Source organism: Parambassis ranga, chromosome 5, assembly GCF_900634625.1.
Source record: "Parambassis ranga chromosome 5, fParRan2.1, whole genome shotgun sequence".
NCBI lineage: Eukaryota > Metazoa > Chordata > Actinopteri > Ambassidae > Parambassis > Parambassis ranga.
The window spans coordinates 13,948,742-13,970,862 of NC_041026.1; the positions used below are offsets into that span (position 1 = coordinate 13,948,742).

Genomic DNA, 22,121 nt, shown 5'->3' on the forward strand with positions numbered 1-22,121 from the left:
CAGGATTATGAAAATTGGCACACATATGTATCACCTCAAGACGCACAAAAAAGTCTCTTGGACCCCCCCTCCAAACCCAACAGGAAGTCCGCCATTTGAAGGTTTGTGGCCATTTTTGGCGATGTGTGACCCTGCTGCCAAACTTTTCACGCCTCGCATACTTCAACGGATCGAGCTGAAATTTGCCGTGTCCACTCAGGACACCATAGGGAATAGACGCATTCCAAAACTCTTACAAAAGTCTTACGGTGTGGCCGGGGCGTGGCCTCAAAGTTTGACCATTTCTGAGGACACAGAAAGTCTCTATAACTTCTTCGTTTTCTGTCCGATCTGTACGAAATGTCACATGTATGATCAGAGTCTGACCCTAAACACATCTATACAACAATATTGAGGCTTTGACAGAGCGCCACCTACTGGCTACACAAAATGTTGTGTTTTCATAGGTTTTTCTGCCTGCCCCCCTGGCCTGTTTTGAGTAGGGTCATGAAAATTGGTACACATGTGTATCACCCCAAGATGCACAAAAAAGTCTCTTGGACCCCCCCTCCAAACCCAACAGGAAGTCCGCAATTTTGAAATTTCTGTTAATTTTTGGCGATTTGTGACCCTCCTGCAAAACCTTTCACGCCTCGCATACTTCCTCCAAATGAGCTAAAACTCACTGTGTCCACTCAGGACACCATAGGGAATAGACGCATTCAAAAACTCTTACAAAAGTCTGACGGTGTGGCGGGGGCGTGGCCTCAAACTTGACCATTCGCCATTACAAAGGAACTCACTGTATTTATTGCCCTAATGCGTAGCCCCGCTGGCCAGTTTGACACAGGATCATGAGAATTAGCACACATGTGTATCACCCCAAGACGCACAAAAAACTCTCTTGGACCCCCCCTCCAAACCCAACAGGAAGTCCGCCATTTTGACTTTTGTGGCCATTTTTTGCCTATTTGTGACCCTGCTTCAAAACTTTTCACGCCTCACATACTTCATGCAATTGAGCTGAAATTCACTGTGTCCACTCAGGACACCATAGGGAATAGACGCATTCCAAAACTCTTTCAAAAGTATTACCGTGTGGCGGGGAGTGGCCTCAAAGTTGACCATTCGCCATTACAAAGGAACTCGCTGTGTTTTATGCAGTACTACCCATATACTTTATGCAATGTGGACAAAATCTTACAGTACTGCCATGGAGCCGAGTCTAAACAGATATATATGCTAATAGGATGATACGGTCATAGCGCCACCTACTGGTAGCAGGAAAGTTTGGTTGTAAACATGTGTTTGTTGTATATCTGTGGAAATGAGAGGAGGAGAGCATAGCACAGGAGAGTATAGGAGACGCGAGCATAGGAGAGAAGACTGCGATGACCCCGCGGATCGCAAGGTGCGCGAGGGCCCGCAATGCTGCTTGCAGCTTTAATTAGGGCCCGAGCACCGAATGGTGCAAGAGCCCTATTGAAACCCTTAGGATTATTATTTTTAGGGCCCGAGCACCGAATGGTGCAAGAGCCCTATTGAAACCCTTAGGATTATTATTTTTTTTTTTTTTTTTTTTTTTTTTTTCCCCCTCCGAGATCGCATTTTTGGAGGCCTTAACATGCCCAAAAACTCACCAAACTTGGTAGAAAAATTCATTCGCCCGAAAAATTTTGAAATTTGCTGACTTTTGAAATGCACATATAAAAATGGCTCTATAGCGCCCCCAACGCGTAGCCCCTCTGGCCGGTTTGACACAGGATTATGAAAATTGGCACACATATGTATCACCTCAAGACGCACAAAAAAGTCTCTTGGACCCCCCCTCCAAACCCAACAGGAAGTCCGCCATTTGAAGGTTTGTGGCCATTTTTGGCGATGTGTGACCCTGCTGCCAAACTTTTCACGCCTCGCATACTTCAACGGATTGAGCTGAAATTCGCCGTGTCCACTCAGGACACCATAGGGAATAGACGCATTCCAAAACTCTTACAAAAGTCTGACGGTGTGGCCGGGGCGTGGCCTCAAAGTTTGACCATTTCTGAGGACACAGAAAGTCTCTATAACTTCTTCGTTTTCTGTCCGATCTGTACGAAATGTCACATGTATGATCAGAGTCTGACCCTAAACACATCTATACAACAATATTGAGGCTTTGACAGAGCGCCACCTACTGGCTACACAAAATGTTGTGTTTTCATAGGTTTTTCTGCCTGCCCCCCTGGCCTGTTTTGAGTAGGGTCATGAAAATTGGTACACATGTGTATCACCCCAAGATGCACAAAAAAGTCTCTTGGACCCCCCCTCCAAACCCAACAGGAAGTCCGCCATTTTGAAATTTCTGTTAATTTTTGGCGATTTGTGACCCTCCTGCAAAACTTTTCACGCCTCGCATACTTCATCCAAATGAGCTAAAACTCACTGTGTCCACTCAGGACACCATAGGGAATAGACGCATTCAAAAACTCTTACAAAAGTCTGACGGTGTGGCGAGGGCGTGGCCTCAAAGTTGACCATTCGCCATTACAAAGGAACTCACTGTATTTATTGCCCTAATGCGTAGCCCCGCTGGCCAGTTTGACACAGGATCATGAGAATTAGCACACATGTGTATCACCCCAAGACGCACAAAAAACTCTCTTGGACCCCCCCTCCAAACCCAACAGGAAGTCCACCATTTTGACTTTTGTGGCCATTTTTTGCCTATTTGTGACCCTGCTTCAAAACTTTTCACGCCTCACATACTTCATGCAATTGAGCTGAAATTCACTGTGTCCACTCAGGACACCACAGGGAATAGACGCATTCCAAAACTCTTACAAAAGTCTTACGGTGTGGTGGGGGCGTGGCCTCAAAGTTGACCATTCGCCATTACAAAGGAACTCCCTGTATTTTTTGCCCTAATGTGTAGCCCCGCTGGCCAGTTTGACACAGGTTCATGAAAATTAGCACACATGTGTATCACCCCAAGACGCACAAAAAAGTCTCTTGGACCCCGCCTCCAAACCCAACAGGAAGTCCGCCATTTTGACTTTTGTGGCAATTGTTTGCCTATTTTTGACCCTGCTTCAAAACTTTTCACGCCTCACATACTTCATGCAATTGAGCTGAAATTCACTGTGTCTACTCAGGACACCATAGGGAATAGACGCATTCCAAAACTCTTTCAAAAGTATTACCGTGTGGCGGGGGAGTGGCCTCAAAGTTGACCGTTCGCCATTACAAAGGAACTCGCTCTATTCTATGTAGTACTACCCATATACTTCATGCAATGTGGACAAAATCTTACAGTACTGCTATGGACCCGAGTCTGAACAAATATATATGCTAATGGGATGATACGGTCATAGCGCCACCTACTGGTAGCAGGAAAGTTTGGTTGTAAACATGTGTTTGTTGTATATCCGTGGAAATGAGAGGAGGAGAGCATAGGACAGGAGAGTATAAGAGACGAGAGCATAGGAGAGAAGACTGCGATGACCCCGCGGATCGCAAGGTGCGCGAGGGCCCGCAATGCTGCTTGCAGCTTTAATTTTTTTTTTTCTTTCCCCCCCTTAGATCGCATTTTTGGGGGCCTTAACATGCCCAAAAACTCACCAAACTTGGTAGAAAAATTCATTCGCCCAAAAAATTTTGAAATTTTCTGACATTTGAAACGCACATAGGAAAATGACTCTATAGCGCCCCCAACGCGTAGCCCCTCTGGCCAGTTTGACACAGGATTATGAAAATTGGCACACATATGTATCACCTCAAGACGCACAAAAAAGTCTCTTGGACCCCCCCTCCAAACCCAACAGGAAGTCCGCCATTTGAAGGTTTGTGGCCATTTTTGGCGATGTGTGACCCTGCTGCCAAACTTTTCACGCCTCGCATACTTCATCGGATTGAGCTGAAAGTCACCGTGTCCACTCAGGACACCATAGGGAATAGACGCATTCCAAAACTCTTACAAAAGTCTGACGATGTGGCCGGGGCGTGGCCTCAAAGTTTGACCATTTCAGAGGAAACAGGAAGTCGCTATAACTTCTTCGTTTTCTGTCCGATCTGTACCAAATGTCACGTGTATGATCAGAGTCTGACCCTAAACACATCTATACAACAATATTGAGGCTTTGACAGAGCGCCACCTACTGGCTACACAAAATGTTGTGTTTTCATAGGTTTTTCTGCCTGCCCCCCTGGCCTGTTTTGAGTAGGGTCATGAAATTTGGCACACATATGTATCCCCTCAAGACGCACAAAAAAGTCTCTTGGACCCCCCCTCCAAACCCAACAGGAAGTCCGCCATTTTGAAATTTCTGTTAATTTTTGGCGATTTGTGACCCTGCTGCAAAACTTTTCACGCCTCGCATACTTCATCCAATCAAGCTGAAAATCACTGTGTCCACTCAGGACACCATAGGGAATAGACGCATTCCAAAACTCTTACAAAAGTCTTACGGTGTGGTGGGGGTGTGGCCTCAAAGTTGACCATTCGCCAATACAAATGAACTCCCTGTATTTTTTGTCCTAACGCTTAGCCCCGCTGGCCAGTTTGACACAGGATCATGAAAATTAGCACACATGTGTATCACCCCAAGACGCACAAAACAGTCTCCTGGACCCCCCCTCCAAACCCAACAGGAAGTCCGCCATTTTGACTTTTGTGGCCATTTTTTGCCTATTTGTGACCCTGCTTCAAAACTTTTCACGCCTCACATACTTCATGCAATTGAGCTGAAATTCACTGTGTCCACTCAGGACACCACAGGGAATAGACGCATTCCAAAACTCTTTCAAAAGTATTACCATGTGGTGGGGGAGTGGCCTCAAAGTTGACCATTCGCCATTACAAAGGAACTCGTGTTTTATGCAGTACTACCCATGTACTTTATGCAATGTGGACAAAATCTTACAGTACTGCTATGGACCCGAGTCTGAACAAATATATATGCTACTAGGATGATACGGTCATAGCGCCACCTACTGGTAGCAGGAAAGTTTGGTTGTAAACATGTGTTTGTTGTATATCTGTGGAAATGAGAGGAGGAGAGCATAGGACAGGAGAGTATAGGAGACGAGAGCATAGGAGAGGAGACTGCGATGACCCCGCGGATCGCAAGGTGCGCGAGGGCCCGCAATGCTGCTTGCAGCTTTAATTTTTTTTTTTTTTTTTTTTTTTTCCCCCTCCGAGATCGCATTTTTGGAGGCCTTAACATGCCCAAAAACTCACCAAACTTGGTAGAAAAATTCATTCGCCCGAAAAATTTTGAAATTTGCTGACTTTTGAAATGCACATATAAAAATGGCTCTATAGCGCCCCCAACGCGTAGCCCCTCTGGCCGGTTTGACAGAGGATTATGAAAATTGGCACACATATGTATCACCTCAAGACGCACAAAAAAGTCTCTTGGACCCCCCCTCCAAACCCAACAGGAAGTCCGCCATTTGAAGGTTTGTGGCCATTTTTGGCGATGTGTGACCCTGCTGCCAAACTTTTCACGCCTCGCATACTTCAACGGATTGAGCTGAAATTCGCCGTGTCCACTCAGGACACCATAGGGAATAGACGCATTCCAAAACTCTTACAAAAGTCTGACGGTGTGGCCGGGGCGTGGCCTCAAAGTTTGACCATTTCTGAGGACACAGAAAGTCTCTATAACTTCTTCGTTTTCTGTCCGATCTGTACGAAATGTCACATGTATGATCAGAGTCTGACCCTAAACACATCTATACAACAATATTGAGGCTTTGACAGAGCGCCACCTACTGGCTACACAAAATGTTGTGTTTTCATAGGTTTTTCTGCCTGCCCCTGTGGCCTGTTTTGAGTAGGGTCACGAAAATTGGCACACATGTGTATCACCCCAAGATGCACAAAAAAGTCTCTTGGACCCCCCCTCCAAACCCAACAGGAAGTCCGCCATTTTGAAATTTCTGTTAATTTTTGGCGATTTGTGACCCTGCTGCAAAACTTTTCACGCCTCGCATACTTCATCCAAATGAGCTAAAACTCACTGTGTCCACTCAGGACACCATAGGGAATAGACGCATTCCAAAACTCTTACAAAAGTCTGACGGTGTGGCGGGGGCGTGGCCTCAAAGTTGACCATTCGCCATTACAAAGGAAGTCACTGTATTTATTGCCCTAATGCGTAGCCCCGCTGGCCAGTTTGACACAGGATCACAAGAATTAGCACACATGTGTATCACCCCAAGTCGCACAAAAAAGTCTCTTGGACCCCCCCTCCAAACCCAACAGGAAGTCCACCATTTTGACTTTTTTTTGTAATTTTTACCGTTTTCTGACCCTGCTATAAAACTTTTCGTGCCTCGCATACTTCATGCAATTCAGCTGAAATTCACTGTGTCCACTCAGGACACCATAGGGAATAGACGCATTCCAAAACTCTTTCAAAAGTATTACCGTGTGGTGGGGGAGTGGCCTCAAAGTTGACCATTCGCCATTACAAAGGAACTCGCTGTGTTTTATGCAGTACTACCCATATACTTTATGCAATGTGGACAAAATCTTACAGTACTGCCATGGAGCCGAGTCTAAACAGATATATATGCTAATAGGATGATACGGTCATAGCGCCACCTACTGGTAGCAGGAAAGTTTGGTTGTAAACATGTGTTTGTTGTATATCTGTGGAAATGAGAGGAGGAGAGCATAGCACAGGAGAGTATAGGAGACGAGAGCATAGGAGAGAAGACTGCGATGACCCCGCGGATCGCAAGGTGCGCGAGGGCCCGCAATGCTGCTTGCAGCTTTAATTTTTTTTTTTTTCCCCCCTCCGAGATCGCATTTTTGGGGGCCTTAACATGCCCAAAAACTCACCAAACTTGGTATAAAAATTCATTCGCCCGAAAAATTTTGAAATTTGCTGACTTTTGAAATGCACATATAAAAATGGCTCTATAGCGCCCCCAACGCGTAGCCCCTCTGGCCGGTTTGACACAGGATTATGAAAATTGGCACACATATGTATCACCTCAAGACGCACAAAAAAGTCTCTTGGACCCCCCCTCCAAACCCAACAGGAAGTCCGCCATTTGAAGGTTTGTGGCCATTTTTGGCGATGTGTGACCCTGCTGCCAAACTTTTCACGCCTCGCATACGTCAACGGATTGAGCTGAAACTCGCCGTGTCCACTCAGGACACCATAGGGAATAGACGCATTCCAAAACTCTTACAAAAGTCTGACGGTGTGGCCGGGGCGTGGCCTCAAAGTTTGACCATTTCTGAGGACACAGAAAGTCTCTATAACTTCTTCGTTTTCTGTCCGATCTGTACGAAATGTCACATGTATGATCAGAGTCTGACCCTAAACACATCTATACAACAATATGGAGGCTTTGACAGAGCGCCACCTACTGGCTACACAAAATGTTGTGTTTTCATAGGTTTTTCTGCCTGCCCCTGTGGCCTGTTTTGAGTAGGGTCACGAAAATTGGCACACATGTGTATCACCCCAAGATGCACAAAAAAGTCTCTTGGACCCCCCCTCCAAACCCAACAGGAAGTCCGCCATTTTGAAATTTCTGTTAATTTTTGGCGATTTGTGACCCTGCTGCAAAACTTTTCACGCCTCGCATACTTCATCCAAATGAGCTAAAACTCACTGTGTCCACTCAGGACACCATAGGGAATAGACGCATTCCAAAACTCTTACAAAAGTCTGACGGTGTGGCGGGGGCGTGGCCTCAAAGTTGACCATTCGCCATTACAAAGGAAGTCACTGTATTTATTGCCCTAATGCGTAGCCCCGCTGGCCAGTTTGACACAGGATCACAAGAATTAGCACACATGTGTATCACCCCAAGACGCACAAAAAAGTCTCTTGGACCCCCCCTCCAAACCCAACAGGAAGTCCACCATTTTTACTTTTTTTTTTGTAATTTTTACCGTTTTCTGACCCAGCTATAAAACTTTTCGTGCCTCGCATACTTCATGCAATTCAGCTGAAATTCACTGTGTCCACTCAGGACACCATAGGGAATAGACGCATTCCAAAACTCTTTCAAAAGTATTACCGTGTGGTGGGGGAGTGGCCTCAAAGTTGACCATTCGCCATTACAAAGGAACTCGCTGTGTTTTATGCAGTACTACCCATATACTTTATGCAATGTGGACAAAATCTTACAGTACTGCCATGGAGCCGAGTCTAAACAGATATATATGCTAATAGGATGATACGGTCATAGCGCCACCTACTGGTAGCAGGAAAGTTTGGTTGTAAACATGTGTTTGTTGTATATCTGTGGAAATGAGAGGAGGAGAGCATAGCACAGGAGAGTATAGGAGACGAGAGCATAGGAGAGAAGACTGCGATGACCCCGCGGATCGCAAGGTGCGCGAGGGCCCGCAATGCTGCTTGCAGCTTTAATTTAAACTTGTGTTGCCATAGTAATGAAAGTTATCTATGGATGTAACAGACATCACTGAGCCTGTCTCACCATAGTAACAGATGATACTCTGGCTAATTTTCTAGTTACTAGTGTACGGTAATTCAAGGAATTTTCAAGCTTGTGTTTTATTGGTAACTGTAATTGTAGATAGAGACTGGTGGTAAGATTAGATCAGTGGTAAAAACAAACTAATCATATATACAGGTTTGTTACCAAGGTAACAAAAGCAAATGCAGATCGGTTGTCCTGGTAATGGGAGGGCATAAACAACACATTACCATGTTAAAAAAAATCACTGCAGATGTGTTACCATGGTAATGCAGGTCCTTGCAGGAGGCCACAGGGTCACAGCCGCCATTGTTTTCCAGGCAGCGGTCAACAGGGGGCACTACCTTTTCCAGACACTGGACTCCATTACCCACATACCCCGGCAGGCACTCGCACTCACGCTCGTTCTAGATATGCAAGATTACAAAGTTATTACTCCTCTGACCTACTACTTATCTGAACCAGCCTATATTTCATGTTATGTTATATGTTTATGTTGTTATATGTTTAATAAAGAAAATGTAGAAAATTCTCATTTAGTTGTGGAAAAATACAGTTTTTGTTTCGGCTGAATTTGATGGATCGTTGTCGAACAAATGCAAAAACACACATCCAGATTTTTACTCACCGGACCAGTGAACTTGCAGGAGGCAAAGTCACTGCAGCCACCATTCTGCTCTTCAACACACCTGCAGTACAGACAGAAACATCTTTTATATTTATATCATCTCCAATAACGCAGGACTTTAAGGAACTTAATTCAGAGAAAGTCAAGGTCACACCCACCTGTTAATGGGCTCGCAAGCGTATCCGTCTCCTTGGTAACCACTGCGACAGGTGCAGTTGACAATCATTCCTGTTTGGTTACAGTCTGCACTCTGGTGACAGCCACCATTGTACTCGGAGCAGAGGTCTGGAGCTGCAGAATATTAGAGAGATCATTTTATTTTACTTTGTGTTCAATCCCCTGCAAGTTTAAAATCTGTTAGAATTACAGCTTAAAGTCTGCACCAGAACTCCACAGTCAGTTTTTGTCCTCTGAATGTATCTGACAGCTGGTTCATGCTAATCAGTTTTAGCTTTAAAGGGCACAGTAGCATTATCAGTTTCCCTTCAAGAGTTATTTTTAGTTAGGTAATTAATATTTTATTATATAATCCACTTCCACACAGCAGTGATTAGTTAAAGCATCTTATTATTGTAGTGATTATGCCCTGGCTGCATTTTTACCTTCTTCCAAACAGACAACCTTGGTCTGATGCTTCGCAGTGTTAAAAAAGAGCATTCCTCATGGACGAGACCACCATCCTACTAACAATAAGATTTACAATGGTGAGCTCTGGAATTTGAGACTTGAAAAGCTAATCTGCTAAGAAAACACTTAGCCATCCATACACAGGAAATACAGACAGCTAGCTATCATTGATTTGCACCGTTACCTCTAAATAAACCAGCAAGGACACAAAAACTTTAGAATTACAATTCTCCCTCCACACAGTCATGTCATAGCGGTTACAGTTATCAGTTACAGTTATCAGTTAACATCATTATTTGCCAGAACAATCACATTACACAGTGATACAGTGTGTGTGATCATAGATTAAACCTAACTATATATGTCTCTAAAGCATAGACATCTCTTTGAGACAAAGGAATTTGTAATTTGACTCTGGGCGCAAAGATGACCAGCTTTCTCCACCCAGAAGATACTCCAAAAACCTCATCAGGAACTTGGATCAAGTACAGAACACAGCACAGTACAGTTCAAAAGAAAGATGATCAGATTAAGAGGCTTCTTCATCTCAGAGACTGGCACAGTCCAGCTCAGCCCAAAATGAGACAGAAGTAGAGGTAGAAACCCCCTATCTATTTTAAACACCTGCCTCGCCCCTCCACAGGGTTAGGGTTAGTTAGAGTGACTGTTTTTATTTCTTTTATGCATTTTTAAGTGCGTGACTTTCTTTTTGACTCTTTTACAAGCCTAACGTAATCTTGAGCCTTCCCTCTGAATCAGAAATAGTTTTTTTTGGACATCAACATCAACCCACAAATGAGGATCTAGCAGGTTGACCAGCTGCCTAAGACCTGAGCACACCAGTCATAACCAGTGATAGGACAGAAAAACGTTTACTCTACTAGCAATACATGAGCCGGGAATGCCCACCCGGAGCCATCATGAGAGGACGGCCGCACCAGCACTGAGGTTCTTAACCTAGTCAGCATCCAGCTCCTCCACCTCCTCAAAGTAGGCTACAACCTCCTCACATCTGCACCTTGATAAGGGCTGATGTCGAAATGTAAAATATTCTTAATAGAAACTTATTAGCATTCTCTTTATCACCACTGCTCCAACACCATTCCATTTCATTTATTCTTTTGTTTTGAATTTTTATTTCCTCTTTTTGTACGTTTTTGTCAGAGAGTAATCATGCTACATGAATTGTTGCCTTGTGAGGATATCAAACCTTCTGTTGAGATTGTGAGTCATTGTTCAGACAAAGGGCATCCTTTGGAGGACACAGGATAACTGAAGTGAGTCCTTCACAGACTGCAAAGGTTGCACCAACTGGTCTCTGTCGCTGCCTGTCACCTAGCAACATGCAGTTGATATAAACAGTAACTATAACCTACAAGAATCGTTTCACCTTAATGCTGATGTGTATGGTAATGTTTGTAAATAAAGTTGTTGACTGACCAAGGCACCAATGATGACAGTTTATTTCACTGATAAGTCTTAAGGATTCATCCTTATCTACCAAGTAATAACAGCATGCAATTGATGATTGTTTTTCAGGGAGCTCAGGGAACGTTTTTTTGTGCTGCTGTGTTAGAATCTTAAAATGTGTCCTTGTAAAAATGCAGCCCCAGGATTGGAACATATATGTTCCCCAAATACAAGGAAGGAGTCCTGTCTGGCCTTCTGGAGCACCTGATGTACTTTGGCAGCATCCTTGACTTTGAGAAGCATCTACAGTAGTTGTGTGTACCCCAGCACTCACGTGGTTCTGGACTGCAGAAGGTGCCGTTCCCCTCAAATCCAGATTTACACTGACAACCAACACCTGGCACACAGTCTGCCTGAGCGTGGCACTGTCGGCATTCCTCTGGGATCGACCCTGGACGAACAGACAGGTGATTCATATTATACTGATCTGGAATAAGCAGTGTGTGTAATAGAACAAAAGGAGATTAATGTAATGTTAATCTTTTTGACAGAAAACTGACCTATATCAATTTGGCAGCGATCGCCCTGCCAGCCTGGCTTACAGACACACTGTCCAGAGCCTTCCATGCCATCATCGCACCTTCCCTGCGTCCCACAGCTACAGGCTGACAGAGGAAAAACAAGACTTAACACATCTCCTCATCTATCAGTGGTGTGAGAAAAGAGGAGTTATTTCAGTCCAAGGTTCCTGCAGGGACAGATCGCTGGAGGCTCTTCAGAACTTTTATGACATTTGAGGTTAAATTACCAGGAATATTATATCTGTAAGCTGTGGATGTAAAACATGAACAAAAGAAGTGAACTCCCAACTCCCAATATGGGTCCATGATGAATTTAGTAACCCTCGCAGGTGTGTTTTGTTTTTAAAACATCGCAGCTTCACCTTTGCCTTCACACACCTAAGCTTCCCAGCTGAAAAACACTGAAAAAACCCTTTAAAAGCAAGCATCAATGATAAGTATACCTGTATCTGTGGTAATGCAAATGCACTTTACTGGTTAATCTCAGCTCCTATCCTAGTTGAGAATGTATGTTAAAATGATCCAAATAAGGTGGTTTAGATGGACATTATAAATATACTTGGCTCGAATTGCCACACAGCCAGGAGACTAAAGTCTGAGTTTGCAGCCAGGTGCCATGTGAGATGCGTCCACATTTCCCTTAGGTAGGTGTTGTCTGTGCTTCATTGTTTTAACCCCACACTTCTTTATTAACTAAAAGATGTGACTGTGGAAAAAGGTTGAAGTCAACTTGTGTAACGTCTCAGACCTGTCTGAGAAAAGACACGAAGAAGATGAATGTTGTTACTTGTCTGAATTCAGCAGCCCACTTATTCACCATCCTTTAAGAAGTGACATCCACCCTTAGAGTTCATGTGCACCCATTCAAGCCCAAGATGAATGACTGCACAAATTAACTAACATCCTGTAGGTCTGTTTAGCAGCCACCACTTCCTTTTTTCTTACCAGAGAAACATTTAGCAGGTAGCATGGCATATATGATCAGTTTCCTGGAAAGACTGACCAAAGAGAACAAGATTACTGTACTCAAACACATCCTGTGTGTGCTCATTGAGGTCTATTACCTGTGCAGTTGGGGCCGTAGAAACCGTCGGCACACAATTCACAGGCTTTTCCTCTGAATCCGTTGTTGCACCTACAGGATCCTGAACCACTAATACCATCGTTGCAAACCCCGTGGTTTCCACAAGGCTCCTCCAAACCACCAGGGCACACTGAAACACGTGAGGAGAGGGTTGAATCAAAATGTACCTTTTTTGTCTACTAAATAAACCTTAAACAACAAATGCATCCATTGGACACGCTCACATGTACTTCTGCCATGAAAAAACTACACAGAAGGAAGAAAACACAAAACCCTGGACATCCAAAATTAAACCTCATCTCTAAAAAATATATCTGTCTATAGCATTCTTTTCTCTTTGGTTCCTCACCTTGACAGTCTCGGCTGTAGTGGTTTTTGCAGCACTTTTGGACCCAAAAAGAAAACTGACAAACTCTCTTACAGCCCATACGGTTGAAATGATCATCCAGATCACCATACCAGCGTGGGTAGCCATATCTGGGGCGAAAGTTCAAACAATGCTCTGTAGTTCCCTGAAAGAACACAGCAATGGAAATCATCTCTACAGAGATCTATTGTACAAGTGCCATGTGTTCAGAGCTGAGAGGCAGATCTTACCATGTCGTAGTGTCTGAGGGGACAGGATGGAGGCATAAAACAGCTTCCACAGCGACCCTGAAATATTCAGAACAAATACATTAGAGCTATGGATTGTTTGTGTGTATGCTGGTGTGCTCACATGTTTGAAAACTGTGCAGCTAACATCTAATGGTGTATCATTTTTGGACGTTTATGAGGACAATTTATTGTTTGAAGTTAGCATGTGTCTACCCAGTCACTAGCCATGTATTGTTTGAAAGTACCAGCTATTTTCTGAAGGACAGCTTCACAGATGGTTTTGTGTTACAAACCATCTGGAGCGTCAGGTTAGAGGACAATACTAAGTCAATGCTCGGCCGTAAGTGGCATCCAGAGATTAGCAGCTAAATCACAATGATGAAAAGACGTGAAAATAATGGTCAGGAAACTGGTGTTGTTCCTGTGCTCACTGCTCTGTCGCTGACAGAGGAGAAAAACTATTACAGCAAAGAGTAAGAGCTGTTAATGACAGAAAAAAACTAGTTTACAACTAGTTTTGATAAACACTAAAAAAGACAAGGACTGAACACTTAGCTCTGCTTGTTTTACACTTCTTCTGTATACAGTAAATCCAGACAAATAAAGTGGTGAGTGGATGCAGATTGAAAGATCACTGGCTGTTCCAGGAGGCTAGTTTCTGTATTTTACTACCAGCTGGGCTCTGCAGGGAACATGTGTAGTCCCCAAGATGTACACAGTTGTTTGGTCATTGTTTAAGGAAAAGGCAAAGTTATGATGACCTGCAGAGCTAGAATACCCACATTAATGTAAAAAGCTTCACCACAAAGTGTTCTTGCTTTGCGAGGGCTTTTGACCTTTCTGAGTATAGCAGAAACGTTTGTACTGCGAGTACTAGTGCAGCATTACTAACGTAAGTGGTTTTGTTCTCGATGCTGTCGCAGTACGCTCCCAGTCCAGGTGGCTCCATCAGCTGGTCAATGCCGTAGGCCAGGCCTTCTTTGAAAGTCAAGAAGCGCTCCACCACCCTGGCTTCATTATTATTTATCAATACAGCCCCCTAAACACACACACACAGAAACACACTATGCATTTGTAAATTAAATAAGGTCACAGAACAGAACAGGATACACAACACTGTGAATACAAAAGAGTGTTTGCGCCACATGACAACACCAGTTACTATGGCAACATGCAGCTGCCAGGTGCAGAAAACATCATGGCTGCCTGTTGTGTTTGCGTGTGTTTTTCTCACCACCATGGCCTTGTCACAGCTGTACTTGATGGTTGATCCGTGCATGGTGCGAAACGACGTGTATTTAGTTGGCTGTCCAATGCTCATCAACTACAAATACACACAGTGTCATGAGTCATGTTTCATCATTCCTTTGGCGAACAATTTCCTGAAAACCACCACCATTAAACTTCTTGACCCTAAAATGTGATTTATGCTGGAAGCCCAGTTTCCACAAGTTGTATTAACACAATGCAAGAGGGACATATACACACAAAGTAAAGCTGTCACATTTTGAGTGAAGGAGAACAGTTCAGGTATTTTAAGTATTTATAACTACCGGTACTTCTATTTTTCGATACTGTGTGCTAATATCTTTCACTTTTTTTCTGTTGCTAACACTTTTTTTTTTTTTTTACAAGGATGTCACTTTGATGACAAATTAAAATTGTTGTCCTCACCCTGGAGTTGCGTACGATGTGAGCCTTCACAGTGGCAACCAGCTGTTCCTGGTGGTCAGGGCTGGAGAGCCAGCGCTTTCTCTCAGTTGGCAGGGAGTCGAGGGCCTTGTCTGTGGGCCAGAACATGGTGAATGGCTGATGGATGGACATCTGGAGCACAGGAAGCAACCCTGCATCCTGCACAAAGTGTAACAAGATAGGTTTCTTGCAGCACTTACTATATATACAGTAAGCAGTTTTTTCTTGGCCCAGTCTCACACATTTAATGTTACTTATTTTTATGTATAGTAGCCCACTGAATGTATTTAGAGACCATCAGTGCCAAACTTATATTTAAACATGTCAATATTGGCCATTTCCACCCTGGAAGTTCCTGTATGCTTTAAGGGAAAAGACCAAACATTTTCTCTCTGCTGAGAAGCTGAAAGTTCGAAAATATTTCAGAAAAGAGAAAGGGAAACAGTTGCTTCTCACGGATGTGACAACCAAAACTCAAAAATATGTGCATGCCATCGCTTTTCCAGAGGATACCAGATTACTTGGTGCAGCCACATGCCCTTTTTGAAGCCTGGTGTTTCAAATGAATGTAGTACTGTTGTGCTTTATTTTTGTTGGATCAAATTTGGCTGAGCTAAAGAGGTTTTGTGTTTATTTGGTTCATTTTGGCCCAATTTGAATCCTTCAGGGCTAGGAAAGGTAGCCAAAGCTAGCAAGCGCCAAAAATTGCAGTTCCTCTAATTGCTTCTGGGGGCTGGCTCCAAAAGTGAATCAGTCCCCATAGTCCTCAATGTTAAAATGTCCCACAGCAGATACAAACATGTTTACAGACTGGTAAAATCAACAGTTTGGGTCTATATAACAATTTCCCCTTTCTGACATTTTGCACAGGGGGTGGTGGATTTTCAAAAATTTTTGCATAAAGAATTTGCTTTCAGTGACAAGTGGGTGCTGCCATACATTGCAAGTTTTTTTCCTACATGGCCACCTGCAGAGCTAGGCTCCACATTATTGACCATTTGGATTAAACAGGGGTTATGTGTACCTGAGCAAGACAGCAACAGCCTCCATACTTAGCATCAAAACTGCTCCTCAAGAATTATTAAGGACAGTCTGTCTTTCTGGTTGATTTAACTCATTAGAAGAATCAACAGTTTATCTAGTCTAATCTAATCTCTATATCAACCGCTTTGTGGACTATAAGATTTATGTCTGTGCTAGTAGAATTCCTAACAGAATAGAATTCACTCTGTTCACGGCAAGATAAGGTTGTAAGGTTGATGTTAACATTATGGAAGTATGCAATTTTTAAGAAAAGGCAGGAGAGCTGTAGTTGCAGAACAGCAAACAGAAGTGTTTTTTCTCTTACCTCCACAAGTTTATAGAAGCGGGTGTAGCCATAAAATGAAGCTGCTGTGGTGAAGTTCATCTAAACAGAGAAAACACAGAGATCAGACCGTCTGTCCGATAATTCTGATCTATCATTAATCATTCAAATTCTACCCACCATGTTAGGCTGTTGTCTCGGTTTGCTCTCCAGGCTGTAGGGCGTCAGCATCTTGTCAATGTGGTGAATTACTCCGTTACTCGTGGTGTAATCACTCTTCACAATCCTCGACCTCTTGTTGATCCAGACTGAACCCTGCAGAGGGAGAGGCAGGAGGACAGACAGCTCTTTGTCTTTAGAGATTTCACCTGGTTAATTTTAGAGTTTTGACTGATGATGACGCTATGACGTGTGTGTGTGTTACCTGCTCCCATTTGAAGTGCAGTGTGTGTCCCGACAGAGAGACAGCACTTGCCGTGGATTTGAGGTCATTCAAGGTCAAAGTCTCACAGGAAACAACATGGTAACGAACCAAGATGTGAATGTGACCGGACTGCTTCCATTCGTCAATCTATACACACACCAGTGAATAATTTATACTGCAGTGTGTAGTTACTACAAAATCCTAAATCTGAAACGTAAGATTGGTAGTATCATTGTTATTTTGATATTACTCACAGATGAACTATTGTTGTTCTCCTCTATTGGAACAAAGACGGTGAAAGGTCCATCACCATAAAGACCAGGAGTGTCTGAAATCTATAAAACACAAAGAAAGTCAGTTCCTGTCACGGTGGCTCAATGAAGGTATATCTGAATAGCCTAAACGTGTTGAAAAAATCATGGCACAGCATTGTGCAAGGGAGTGCTTACCGATAACATTCGCTGAAAGAAGCTGTTCTCTGTCTGTCGGTACACCTCCTGTAAGACAGAAAACACCACATCCTTTGAGTGGGGGTGGAAGAGTGTGGCAGTGAGAGGTCATAGGTCAGCAGGAAGCCAGAGGTCATGTGACTCACATTGTTGGTGGTTCCCCTGCAATTGATGCCATCACCTATGTGGCCTACACGGCAGGTGCAGTTCCTCTGGCCCTGACCTAGGTACACACAGCGAGCATACTTACTGCACCCTCCATTGTCCTGCACACAAACAACATAAATTATTACATCATAACACAAAGCAGGCAACAACAGCCCTGCCGCTTGTTGAGGGTGTATTAAGTCACCAATCTGTCTGTACACAGTGAATAATACAGGACAATGATGCAATGATGTGAAGAAGAATGGGCCAAATATCCTTCACAAAGATGTGAGAGACAGATAAAGTCATGCATTAGTTACAAAGTTGCCAAAAACATATGTGACAACACATAGACATACATTTCTGCAGGGGTTGACAGGGTAACAGAACCGGCCTGACCCTTGGAATCCCATCTGACACTTGCAGGCCGTCTAGACATAACAAGAATCAGACACAGAAAACAGTCGGCCAATAAATTAATCCTATTTTCAGCAACTGACTTCGGTATTTCCTAGAGAATATAGATATAGATCTATAGATCAATATAGATGAACATGTAAAAAACAGTGCATCTTACAGTGTTGGGGCCTGTCCTGATGCAGTCTGCTGACTTGTGGCAGCCTCCATTGTTGACCAGACAGCCGTCTATCTCTGTAAACAGACAATAGGACTAGTGTGGAATTTATTTTTATGATTCTTCTTCATGTATAATTGGGGGCCATAAGCTGCCGCAAGATTCTGTTTCCTGTAGGAGTAAAGATTGAGTGGAATGGGTGACTGAGGTCAGGCAGCACAATAAATCCAAACATTATTAATGCCTCAAATGGCTTTTGTACAGAACACACACATCACACAGATGTTTTTTTAATTACAGCATTTTCTTGAAAATGGAAATGAGAAGTGTCTGCAGGTCTTCCCTTTCAGCCAAACAAACCATTACTTACAAGGCTAGGGAGGCCTGAGAGGCAATACCTTCACCATGTGAATTCATCAGATAAGTCAGATTAAGAAAAGTGAATTCCAAATTTCCTATTGTTTTTAGACTTTCTTGGTTCCTGGAGGGATGTTGGTTTTAGGTTACAGAGGTCAGAGGTTAAGGCACATACCCAGACAGATGACCCCGTCTCCAGTGTACCCCTCTTTACAGGTACAGGTCCTCTCTCCTGCTGAGACCTTCGTACAGATGGCATGCTCTGAACATCCACCATTAGCCCTGCTGCATAGATCCAGCTCTGAAAACACAGAAAGAGACAAGGAAGAAGATCTTGTATTCACCGGTGTCACTGAAGGAAGTGTGTGTGTGTGTTTACCATTGCAGTAGGTTCCATTTCCTTCATATCCAGCCACACACACGCAGGCTGGAGCTGTTCCCTTTGGCCCTGTTATACAGCTGCAACAGAGGACACAATTTGCAGATACTGAAATTGTTATTGATATTGAAATTGTTATTGTGCCACAATTTACCATGTACCAGAAACACGTACTTTGCCTGACTCCCATATACATTGGGCCGTTTCCTCCTTTTAATGCAGCTCCTACATGCCTTCTTAATCAGTGTTTCTCTTCATTCAGCAGTGGGCACCTACTCTTTTAATAACAAACCTGACTGACAGCTACATTTTTCGTCATTTTGATGCCTCTTGCTGTCAGTTTTACCCTCATATTTATTTTCTTTTCTTACTGACAAGCCACCTACTAACCTGACACATCAGATGGTGTGCTACACATAACCATCTGGGAGGTCTCCCTAAGAGACTGTCTGGAAAGGGCCGATACTTGGAGTTTGAAGGAACTATCATCATTTACATCTATTTTTTATCTATCATTGAAAAATAGAAAGCCACAGGTAGCATAATGAATTTGTGTAAGATTGATTGTATAATTGTAACATCATACTCAGGTCAGTGCAATCTGTAATGACGACACACAAACCAGCTGTAGGCAGGTGGGCTTACTTGGCGTTATCATCACATGTACCTCCACAGGCATCATCCTTGATCTCTGAAACACACAAACAAATTTCAGGTGATAACAGACTGGATTACAATTACATGGTGTGTGTGTGTGTGTGTGCAGGATCGTGTATCTTACCTACAGAACAGGAAGCTCCCTTCCATCCTTTATAACATATGCACTTCCCGCTTCCTGCCAGACCATCCTCACACTTCCCATGGTCACATACACACTCTGCAAAACGCACAAATCAGAACCAAGCCTCATCACTTAGCATCACAAATTTCTTAGATGGTTGTTAACGTTGTGTGAAGTGTTGTATTTTTGTGTCTATATTCTGTGGTAATGTGTGACGATAAGTACGGCCCCCTTGTGGCAGACAGGCAATCAGGCAGGAAAAAAGGCACGTGTTTATGTATGTGATTGTGTGTGTTGCTCACTGGAGGAACAGTTGACTCCGTATCGTCCCGGCTCACAGTCCTCACACACAGTGCCATGGAAACCTTCGTAGCAACGGCACTCACCGTTGCCATAGTTACCATCCTGACACTCCCCATGATTGGAGCACCAGCTGCCGACATCTCCAGGGCATTTAAAGCACTCATGGCCATAATAACCAGGGCAACAGGAGTGATCCTGTAGGTCAGATGCATCGATTCAATTAAATTTTATTCATAAAGCACCTTTACCAATCAAAATTGTCTCTAGGTGCTTTACAGAAACCAAGTGCCTGAACCCCTGAGCAAGCAGACAGTGGCAAGGTAAAACTCCCTTTTAACAGGAAGAAACCTTGAGCACGACCTGGCTTATAGGAGAGAACCATCCTGTTGATGGTCGGCAGGTAGACAGAACAGAGAGAATGAAAGAGAGAGAGAGAAACATGCAATAAACACCATTTTACAGAGAATGGCAGATTGTGATAATTACAATGCTGATAAACTAAGTAGCTTATATGTTGTGCAAGTTAATTTTACTAGCACTAAATAGAAAAATGACAGGCAGATGTTGACAGACACTGGGTTTGTCAGAAGGCCAGATGCCCACCGTAGTAGGCCGAAGACATTTGATGACACAGCCTTGCACAGACTTCCTCCTGGTTCCAACCCGCTTCCTGTATCTACAGTTAGGCTGCATGTTGGCTGGAAACTCTGCTCTGATCTGATCAAGGACACAAATTAAATCTGAATGAGAGTCACATAACATTCACACATTTTAGTGTAGTCTGGATCAATCAGGCTTTAAATCTTTTTTTTGGATGATGCTGAACAGGTGTTCAGGTTTTTTGAGTCCACTCCATCTAGACTGACTGCTTTCTTACCGGTTTGTAATTAAAAAGGCATCGAGGAGGTCCTTCACAGTCTGAACACCTTCCCTGCATTGAAAGACAGAGAGAGAGAGGTTGAAATAACTGAGAAACAAGCATCTACAAATTCAAACTCCATGTTTAATTAAGCTCATATGTGTCCTCAGGGGATCAGTGTGGAGTGGAAAAAAAACGGAGAAATCTCTGCCATCTCTAGCAACAGAATATGATTTTGGAAGTGCTGCGTCAGACTGCAGCGCCATTTTGCCTGTCTGTTCATTCTCACACTCCCACACTCTGATCTCTATTCACCTTCGCACAGTCTTCTTAATCTTCGAACTGCATCAAAAACATGAATGAAAAACAGCTGGTCTCTTCTCAAAAACCTCCATCCATCCCTTCATAATTCTCTCATTCTCTCTCTCCTTGCTTACATTGACCTGCAGGGTGATCTCTTTGCTGCATCTGTTGCGACGAACTTTTAGGACCTGAGGAAGCACCATGATGACACCGTACTGTGTCTCGATGAAACTGCCATCAAGAGGAACATCATTCACAGCTGTCTGGAGGACAAAATAAATCAGACTCTTCACTCCGCTTGGCTGATGAAGACTTACACACATCATCACACAGCATGCTGTTGTGTTTTTTATGTTTTACAGGGTTACTACAGACAACTACAATTCCAGATCAAATTTCTAGACTTTTTTGTAGTTTTACATAGACACATAAAATGTAAAGATGCCGCCAAGTGTTTACATTCACAAAACATTCTGGTTATTCAGAAAAAGACAATTTCCCTGTCATGTTTAAAACTATTCTGGAATGAGATGATTAATCCTGGCCAATCACACACATCCATAAATTCTAGTCTGAATAATAATGGAATATTTATGTGCACACAAATGTTTTGATTGTGAGGCATGTGCTGGTCCAACTATTGTTACCTGGTTGTTGCCGTTTAAATGGAACTGGACCTGGTAGTCGCTGCCCAGCAGAGTGCTTTTCAACATGCCGTCAGACAGGTGGTCAGGAAAGAGCAGCTCTTTGGCAATCACATGGTATTTAAGCACATCAGGATCCTGTACAGACAGAAGGAGGCAAACATGTACGAGATCTAGAAAAAATGCTAGTCCGGATTTGCAGGTTACATAAATAATAACTCTGACAAACATCTTCCTTTTGTCATAATGACACAATAATTCTTGTGTTGTCTGAAAATAAGGTTAATGAGCAGATATTCAGACTAACCTTTAGGCTTTACAGTATTAAGCATTGGTTAGTCTGTATATTTTGATGTGTTTACAGAACAGCAAGAATTCAGTGGATCATGGACCTACCAGGAGGGAGGAGTTTGTCCTGCTGAGGTGTTGCCTGATGGCCTCGTCTGTTGGCAGCAGGAGGGTAAAATCTGAATCACTGAGATACTCTGTCAGGTTGTACATCTGTGAGGTCATTTAATACGAACATTAGCTTCAAACAACACATACAAA

The 22,121-nt window shown here is 43.3% G+C and overlaps 1 protein-coding gene across 1 annotated transcript in view; it reads right to left on the reverse strand.

Annotated features, from left to right (window-relative positions):
- Positions 1-22,121, reverse strand: part of stab1 (stabilin 1) — a 57,032-nt gene that overhangs the window by 15,409 nt on the left and 19,502 nt on the right. The window contains exons 33-61 of the mRNA XM_028405253.1: positions 21,969-22,073; positions 21,576-21,710; positions 21,063-21,191; positions 20,644-20,697; positions 20,370-20,483; positions 19,766-19,961; positions 19,464-19,559; positions 19,328-19,373; positions 18,683-18,762; positions 18,479-18,604; positions 17,950-18,023; positions 17,732-17,803; positions 17,372-17,491; positions 17,226-17,273; positions 17,031-17,111; positions 16,777-16,923; positions 16,533-16,667; positions 16,395-16,454; positions 15,029-15,205; positions 14,589-14,678; positions 14,247-14,393; positions 13,355-13,411; positions 13,107-13,269; positions 12,738-12,887; positions 11,653-11,757; positions 11,427-11,543; positions 9,214-9,346; positions 9,056-9,116; positions 8,690-8,834 (exon numbers count right to left, since the gene is read on the reverse strand). Coding sequence (XP_028261054.1) covers positions 8,690-8,834; positions 9,056-9,116; positions 9,214-9,346; positions 11,427-11,543; positions 11,653-11,757; positions 12,738-12,887; positions 13,107-13,269; positions 13,355-13,411; positions 14,247-14,393; positions 14,589-14,678; positions 15,029-15,205; positions 16,395-16,454; positions 16,533-16,667; positions 16,777-16,923; positions 17,031-17,111; positions 17,226-17,273; positions 17,372-17,491; positions 17,732-17,803; positions 17,950-18,023; positions 18,479-18,604; positions 18,683-18,762; positions 19,328-19,373; positions 19,464-19,559; positions 19,766-19,961; positions 20,370-20,483; positions 20,644-20,697; positions 21,063-21,191; positions 21,576-21,710; positions 21,969-22,073 — 3,163 coding nt within the window. The remainder of the gene's footprint in view (positions 1-8,689; positions 8,835-9,055; positions 9,117-9,213; positions 9,347-11,426; positions 11,544-11,652; positions 11,758-12,737; positions 12,888-13,106; positions 13,270-13,354; positions 13,412-14,246; positions 14,394-14,588; positions 14,679-15,028; positions 15,206-16,394; positions 16,455-16,532; positions 16,668-16,776; positions 16,924-17,030; positions 17,112-17,225; positions 17,274-17,371; positions 17,492-17,731; positions 17,804-17,949; positions 18,024-18,478; positions 18,605-18,682; positions 18,763-19,327; positions 19,374-19,463; positions 19,560-19,765; positions 19,962-20,369; positions 20,484-20,643; positions 20,698-21,062; positions 21,192-21,575; positions 21,711-21,968; positions 22,074-22,121) is intronic.